Here is a 7,962-nt window from a genome sequence, read left to right on the forward strand (position 1 = left end):
TAGGCAGGAGTCAGTGGGACCAGGAGTCACTGGCAAAAAGACCACCATGGCAGGGGTGAGGGACCAGGGGTCAGCAATAGCCAAAGGTCACATGAATGGAAGGGGAGAACTGGTTGAGGGAAAACGTTCTGTGTCAGAACTGTCCCCCAGGCCGGTGGGCTGCTGTGGTAACGGTTCTATGGCAGATGCTGTCCTGAGGCCACACGCTCATTAACTACTATAATCATCAAACAACTCAGGGAGATGGGTACCGTTGCTCTTATCCCCATTTCTCAGGCAGGGAGACTGAGGCACAGAGCAGTAGACTAACACCTAAGCTCCACAGATGGCAGTCAGGTTTAGACCTGGACCATCCAGCCCCTCTCGATGTGGACTGTCCCTGCTGAGGACCAGAGCCCCATGGTCCATCCTCCCCTGGGCCAGCCCCACGGGGCACTGGGTGGGCAGGAGTGGCTGGCGGGTGCCCAGGCAAGCACTCAGGGGCTCTCTGTGCCCACATTGCAGGAGGGGCCGACAAACAGCAGATGGACGCCGAGCTACGGAAAGAGATGATGGCCATCTGGCCCAACCTGTCCCAGAAAACACTGGACCTGCTGGTCACCCCTCATAAGTGTAAGAGCCCAGACTGGCCTAGCCCCAGGCCTTGATCCGCCAGGACAGAGGGGGAGGGAAAGAGGAGGAGGCACAGGGTTGGGACACTGGTGCAGACAGGGGCCCCGTCCACAGTGAGCTCGCTCTGTGCCCCCAGCCACGGACCTGACGGTGGGGAAGATCTACGCGGCCATGATGATCATGGAGTACTACCGGCAGAGCAAGGCCAAGAAGCTGCAGGCCATGCGCGAGGAGCAGGTACGGCTCAGGCCTTAACAGTTCTCCCCAGTGTTCTTCCCTCTGTGGTCGCCCCGGCCGGGAGACCGTAGCAGCCTTGTCACCCTGAGAACTGTCCAGAACAGTGGGGTGTGGCCAGGCCCCAGGGAAGGTCATTGAAAAGTGAGATTGTGCCAAAGAGAGGAGACATACCCTGGATTAATCCATCTGCTCCACCAACATTTACGGGGTGTCCTCGTGTGTCAGGTGCTGTTCTCAGCCCTGAGGTGCAGCTGTGAGCAGAACAGACCAGAAGCCGAGCTGGGAGACGCCAACAATGACAAATGACTGAGAGATCAGGGCAGACACAGTCAGCACCGTGGGAAAGAGTGCCCGGGGAGAGGGGTGCAGCTCAAAAAGGGTAATCAGGGGAGGCCTCCCTGAGGAGGTGACTTCTGAGCAGAGGCTTGAAGGAAGACGAAAGAGAGTGAGCTGAGAAGGTACCTCAGGGAAGAACATTCTGGGCAGAGGGAACAGCCCTGAGGCAGGACTGTGAGCTGAGTTTGGGAAATTGCAAGGTCACGTGGCAGAACAGAACAAGCAAGAGGGGCCGTGGGAGGAGATGCATTGCTTACACGGCCCACGGGGAGAACTTCGATGTTTGCTCTGAGTAAGGGGGCTCCTCGCTAGAGGAGCGATGTGACTTCGTGGAGGGGGTGGTTCTCGCCCTCTGGGGGCCATGGGGAGTAAGGGCTGGAGCTGGGAGCATTGGTTCAGGTGGGAGATTAGGGGGCTAGACCTTGGAGGGGACCACACAGGCATGAGAAATGACCCAGTTCTGGGTGGATTTGGAAGAAAGGGGCTAGTGGGCTGACAAATGGATGAGACCTGAGTATGTGTCCCTCCACATGTCCCTACTCACCCCCCCGCCCACATACACACATGCTGCTCTCTGCCCCCGCCCCCAGAACCGGACGCCTCTCATGTTCCAGCGCATGGAGCCCCCATCACCAACGCAGGAGGGGGGGCCTGGCCAGAACGCCCTGCCCTCCACCCAGCTGGACCCAGGAGGAGGCCTGTGAGTGTCACTCTGGCTCGGAGGAGGGGATGGAAGGGCGGGGGGTACCAACCCCAGACACAGGCCTCCAGAGGGCCCACTGCCACCCTGGCCTGTGTCTCACGTGCAGGATGGCTCACGAAAGTGGCATCAAGGAGAGCCCTTCCTGGGTGACCCAGCGAGCCCAAGAGATGTTCCAGAAGACGGGCACGTGGAGCCCAGAGCGGGGGCCCCCGACCGACATGCCCAACAGCCAGCCCAACTCTCAGGTGCCTCTGCCCTCCCGCTGCCCCCACTGGGCAGTGCAGCAGGGCGGGGTTGGGCCCCCTTGCCCTCAGCTGCACTCACATCAGGCTGCACCTGGGGCCCAGGGGTCCAGCCCCGGGGCTCACCCAGCCTTGCCATCTGCCCTGCAGTCTGTGGAGATGCGAGAGATGGGCCGAGATGGCTACTCGGACAGTGAGCACTACCTCCCCATGGAAGGCCAGGCCCGGGCTGCCTCCATGCCCCGCCTCCCCGCAGAGAACCAGGTGAGGGCTTTTACCCACCACCCTGAGGTGGACCTGCCTCCGGAAGCCCAGGGAGTCTCCTTCCTTCTCCAGACCCTGGTCAGAGTGGGGTCTCCTGCGCCCTCGGCAGCAGCAACCAGGCTACACCGGGGGCATCTGGGGGCCCTGGTCCTCTGAGCTCCTCCAATGAAGGGCAGAGAGAAAGGGGCTCCCCTGGGACAGGATGCGGTAGCCACTGCCAACGGTCTGGCCCTGCCCTGTTTGGGGGTGCTGACGCTGGAGGGTGTGGAGGACACATGGGTGTGTAAAGGTGACTTGTGAGACTGCAATCAAGAACACAAGCACATATGTGCACACAGGCACACACAGACACGTGCACATTCTCACACATGTGCACACACATGCACGAGTGGGTCTGCTCTCAGGGGCCTGGCAGGTCCTAGGACCTGGTGGCAGAGTCTGGGGCGGGCCTGGGACAGCTGGGGCTTGTCCTGTCTGGTTTCTGTGGGGGCTGCTGGGGAGGGGGAGGGGCAGGGGCGTGTGCTGGGTGTGTGTCTGTGTGTGGCTGCTTTTCCCAGCTGCAGGGCCCTGGGAACCAGGGAGGGTACTCGGATTCCACTGCTCCAGGCCCATGGGGACTGAAGCCAGAAGCATGGCTGGCTGCCCGCCTGGCCTGAGAGGTGGGGCAGCATGTCTGACTGTGGAAGGCTGCCCAAGTGCTGTGCTGGGTCATCTGCACGGGGTGGAAGGCTGCGCTGTGTCTGGCTGGGCCAGGGTCATCCAGGGGCCTGGCCTCTGGCTGCTGAGGCCTCGGGCGAGAAGCACCCAGCCTGCATGTGGCTGCCCAGCCCCATCCTGCCAGCCTGTGCCCCCCAGGACTTAGCTGCTGGGCCCCAGGAGAGGGATGGGACAACCCCAGCTGATGGCCACCCCTCCAAGTTGCCCCCGCCCCCTCAGCTTTGAGTGTCAGCCAGAGCCAGGACTGGAGGCATCGCATGAGGCAGAGCCCGGGGCCAGAGGCCCGGGACCAGAGGCCTGCGGCCACACTGTCCCATCTGTCCGTCTCGTGCCTCTGCCATCTGTCTGTCTATGGTGTCTCCTCTCTGTCTCCTCTGTGGCCCTGGGAGGACTTCCAGCTGGGCCAGAGGTCACCTACTTACCAGGGACTTTAACCTCTCTTCTCCTCCTTCCATTCCCCTCACTCCTCAGGTTCATGCACCACCTCTCACTCCCTCTCTCAGCTTTTATATTTATTTTCTTCTTTCTGTTTTTTCTGTGTGCACCATCCCGTGGGGCTGTGACAGAGGAGAAGGGGCCGGCCACGTGGGAATAACCTCAGTGTATGTACCGCCCGCCCTCCTGCCACCCAGCTGGGCTCCGGCCCCCTCTTCCCGCCCACCCCCCCTCGAGGGAGTCCTGTCATCTCCGCCCTCCCAGATGCCACCCTTTCTTTGCAGAACACCCCCCACACCTGTGGAGCCCTATCCTCACGCATTCTGTTATCTGTGTGCCCCACGTGTGCCCTGGGAGGTGGCCCTGCTCCACCCCTCTCCCCCACCCCTACCCCTTACCCCTTCTCTTCAGAGCCCAAGCCAGGAGTCTGTCGTTTCAAGGACCCTGACCTGCTCCAGCCCGCACACCTAGCCTACTCTTTCTCATTTCCCTGACCACCCCTGACCCTCTGGTCCTATAGCCCTGTGTCCCTTAAAACCCCCACCTCGGGCAGTGCCACCAGCCACTCAGCTGGGCCGAGCCCTAAGGGATGTCCACCCTGTCCTCCTCCTCTCCTCTCCCAGCTGCAGAGACCACAGGCCCCTCTCTCCAGGGCTTGACCCCGGGGGGCGCAGCACTCACAGGCTTCCGGGATGCAGGCTGAGGATGAGAAGGAAGGTTTCGCAGGACCTCGAGTGCCAGGGCAGCCCCTCAAATGGGCAGGAGAGCTCAGACCTCCCAGCCAAGGAGGACAGTGAGCAGGGGTGCTGGGCACCTGGCCCCAAGCCTGAGGCCTTACAGCCCAAGAGGCAGATGCTTCTCACCCTCCAGGGGTGCGGGCAGGGCGTACTGCCCAGCGCCCAGCTTTCCAGGTTTGCCCTCAGGACTGAGCAAAGCTGTTCTCTCCAGCCAGGCTGCGTGTCCGTGGCTGGACACCGAGGCCTGGAGGTACCCTCGGGGGTGGTCCTGAAAAGCGGCAGGGGTGGATCAGACAGCCTCCTGGCCAGAAACCAGGATGGGCCTGGGAGGGGACACAGGCATCCCCAGGCCCTGGTTGATCAGGAGCCAAGCCCCCCCCCCACCCCCCAGGTGGTCATACTTCACCTGATGGCTGATGGGGCAAGACAGATCAGGTCCCCTTGGCGCCAGCCGCTGACTCCAGCCTGCTGACCTGTCCTTCTCAGACCATCTCAGACACGAGCCCCATGAAGCGCTCAGCCTCCGTGCTGGGCCCCAAGGCCCGGCGCCTGGACGACTACTCCCTGGAGAGGGTGCCCCCTGAAGAAAACCAGCGGCACCACCAGCGGCGCCGTGACCGTGGCCACCGAGCCTCCGAGCGCTCCCTGGGCCGCTACACGGATGTGGACACAGGTGCGCCACGCCACCGGGCCCGGGGACCAGAGGAAGCCGGGGACCGGGAGGAGAGAGGGGAAGGGAAGGCAGAGGTGGTGGACCCTGCTAGAAGAGGAGGCCTGGACGGAACCAAGCTGGGCCAAGGGAGCCTGTGGACTGGACTCGCAATGCCCACTAGGTCCCCCTTGGTCCAGAGGAAGGTGCCGCTCTCTAGGGCCCCTTTGGTGGCCGCCTGTGTGCATGGCCGGCCCCACCTCACTGCCTTCTGTCTGTGTGACCCCCACCCGGCCTAGGCTTGGGGACAGACCTGAGCATGACCACCCAGTCTGGGGACCTGCCATCAAAGGAGCGAGACCAGGAGCGGGGCCGGCCCAAGGACCGGAAGCACCGGCAGCACCACCACCACCACCACCACCACCACCCGCCCCCTGACAAGGAGCGCTATGCCCAGGAGCGGCCTGACCACCGGGCCCGGGCCCGGGACCAGCGATGGTCCCGCTCACCTAGTGAGGGCCCCGAGCACATGGCACACCGGCAGGTGGGTGTGGCAGGAGTTGCCCCCAGACCAAGCTGTGGAGGACCAGGAGAGGAGGGGGGCCCCCACACCCCACAGACACTCTGGGCAGGGTCCTCACTCCCCACTGTGATCTCCAACCCTGCCTACCATTGGGTTCCTTCCCAAGCCAAGGGACGACCTGGGCGAGGATGGACACTGCCTCCTGCCACTCTGCCCCCAGCCCCCTGCCAGCCTGCCACCCGCACCCCGCCTGCAGCTGCTTCCTCTTTGGTTGTGGATCATGTTTGAGTTCGGGCCAGCCCGACCCTTACGGCTCATTGCAGCGCTGGCCGCCTGCTGCCTTTTGCTTTCCTTTAACCCGGCTTCCGTTTTTGTTCCAATTATGATTTCTGTCCTCTGGACGCCTGTGAGTAATTTTTGAAACTTCTGCTATTTTAACCCCGAAACTTACAAAACTCCATTTCTCATTTCTCTTTTCACTTTGTTCTGTTGGTTTTTTACTTCCCCCGCCCTCCTTGTCTCTCTCCCTCCTTCCCCTTCTCCCCCCACCCCTTCTCCCTTCTTCTCCTTCTCTTCCCCCTCCTCCTCCTCCCTGTGGCTGTTGCTTTTTTTCCTTTTTTTCCATTCAAATGTCCTGTGTCCCCCACCCCCTCCTCCCCCTCCTGGCCCCACTCCTGCCCTCCTTTGGTTTTCCTTTGCCCCCCCCCCCCCCCCCCCCCGTGTCTCCTCCTGTCTCCTTCTGGTTGATTTTGTTGTATCTTTTTTTTTGATTTCCTTTGTTTCAATTTTCGTGTAGGGCAGTAGTTCCGTAAGTGGAAGCCCAGCCCCCTCAACATCTGGTACCAGCACTCCGCGGCGGGGCCGCCGCCAGCTCCCCCAGACCCCCTCCACTCCCCGGCCACACGTGTCCTATTCCCCTGTGGTCCGCAAGGCCGGCGGCTCAGGGCCCCCGCAGCAGCAGCAGCAGGTGGCGCGGCCTGGCCGGACGGCCCCCAGCGGCCCGCGGAGGTACCCGGGCACCGCAGCCGAGCCTCTGGCAGCGGAGCGGCCGCAGGGGGGACACAGCAGCAGCCGCTCACCCGCGATGGAGCGTCGGGGCCCGGCCCGGAGCGAGTCCCCCAGGGCATGTCGCCAAGGCGGGACGCGGTGGCCGGCGTCTGTCGCGCACGCCTCGGAGTGGTCCCCGGGCCCCCGGCACCACGGTTACTACCGGGGCTCCGACTACGACGAGGCCGATGGCCCTGGCGGGGTCGGGGACGACGGGCCCTACGACGCGTCCTACGACGCGCCGCCCCCCGCGCGACACGCGTGCTCGCCCAGGACTCCTCGGGCCGCGGGCCCTGCCTGCGCGTCGCCTTCTCGGCACGGCCGGCGACTCCCCAACGGCTACTACCCGGCCCACGGACTGGCCAGGCCCCGCGGGCCGGGCCCCCGGAAAGGCCTGCACGAAGCCTACAGCGAGACCGACGACGACGACTGGTGCTAAGCCCGGGCGAGGTGGCACCCGCGCCCGCCCGGCCCCCTCCGCGCACCCCACGCACACGTCCCACGGGGAGGAGCCGCGGCCCGGCCGCGAGGCCACCTCGCTGCCACCTGCCCAGCACACAGGGGAAGCCGGGGAGAGGACCTGCCGGACACCCCCGGACTCTGGAGGGAGTCCCCAGGGCCAGGACACACCAGGGTGTCCCACAGAAACCCTCGGCGCCCCCCACCCAGCCCCGGCCCCCTAACGGGGGCCCGCGGGGACAGACAAACCACACCGCCAAGGGATTCCAATCCACTCAGCCATTTTTGGAGAACCTTGGGGAAAATGGAAATTTAAAAAAAAAAAAAACATTTTTAAAAGAAAAACGGGGAGAAAAAAGTCGCTTCTATTGATGAGTTTTATCATCTCAATTGAATCTTTCCTTCCCCTGGTGGACAAGAGCTGGTGGCCAGTGTGTGGCGGAGAGAGCGACACCCAGCGTCCCACACCGGCCTCCACCAGGCACGCTCACGCCTCACGCCCGTTCTCAGACACACACAGGAGTGCTTGCTGGTTATCCCAAACCCTACTATTACTGCCTGCAGAAATCGATTTAAAAAAATAAACAATTTTAAAAAGGACAAAAAAATTAATGGTTGAGAAAAGAAGCATTTTTCCTGACATTTGGTCCTGCTCGAAATCACAAAAGAAAAAAAAAACAAAAAACAAAAAAAGAACACCACCACCGATTTCCTTTGCTTCTTTTTGCCTTTTTCCTACCTTGTTTGAAAACTGTGGGCTTGGGACTGTGAATTATTGCATGACATTCAAAAATTAAAAAAAAAAATAAAAATAGTTGAATCAAAGGGCTGATGGACTGGAGTGGTCATTACCCCACTGCAGCGAACCCCAGGGATTTTTGAGGGGGAACCATGTGAGGAGGCACTTTGAAAATAGCTAAGAATGAGAAGTCTGGAGCTCTCCAGCCTCCGGCTCTTAGCAGTGTCTGGGGGTTGTGCCAGACCCGGCAGAGAATGGGCAA

The 7,962-nt window shown here is 62.0% G+C and overlaps 1 protein-coding gene across 3 annotated transcripts in view; it reads left to right on the forward strand.

Moving 5' to 3' along the window:
• CACNA1A (calcium voltage-gated channel subunit alpha1 A) overlaps positions 1-7,077 on the forward strand; it is a 289,195-nt gene extending 282,118 nt beyond the window's left edge. For 2 of the 3 annotated variants that reach the window (XM_036032406.1, XM_036032407.1), the window contains exons 43-50: positions 505-612; positions 749-849; positions 1,776-1,885; positions 1,995-2,133; positions 2,281-2,394; positions 4,770-4,956; positions 5,232-5,476; positions 6,252-7,077. In XM_036032406.1, coding sequence (XP_035888299.1) covers positions 505-612; positions 749-849; positions 1,776-1,885; positions 1,995-2,133; positions 2,281-2,394; positions 4,770-4,956; positions 5,232-5,476; positions 6,252-6,941 — 1,694 coding nt within the window. In that variant the 3' untranslated portion in view covers positions 6,942-7,077. Of the gene's footprint in view, positions 1-504; positions 613-748; positions 850-1,775; positions 1,886-1,994; positions 2,134-2,280; positions 2,395-3,677; positions 3,714-4,769; positions 4,957-5,231; positions 5,477-6,251 lie in introns of all 3 variants that reach the window. The other variant, XM_036032405.1, reaches the window with a different exon arrangement.
• The last annotated feature ends 885 nt before the right edge of the window (positions 7,078-7,962 follow it).

This window comes from Phyllostomus discolor, chromosome 8 (genome assembly GCF_004126475.2).
Source record: "Phyllostomus discolor isolate MPI-MPIP mPhyDis1 chromosome 8, mPhyDis1.pri.v3, whole genome shotgun sequence".
Classification (NCBI taxonomy): Eukaryota; Metazoa; Chordata; class Mammalia; order Chiroptera; family Phyllostomidae; genus Phyllostomus; species Phyllostomus discolor.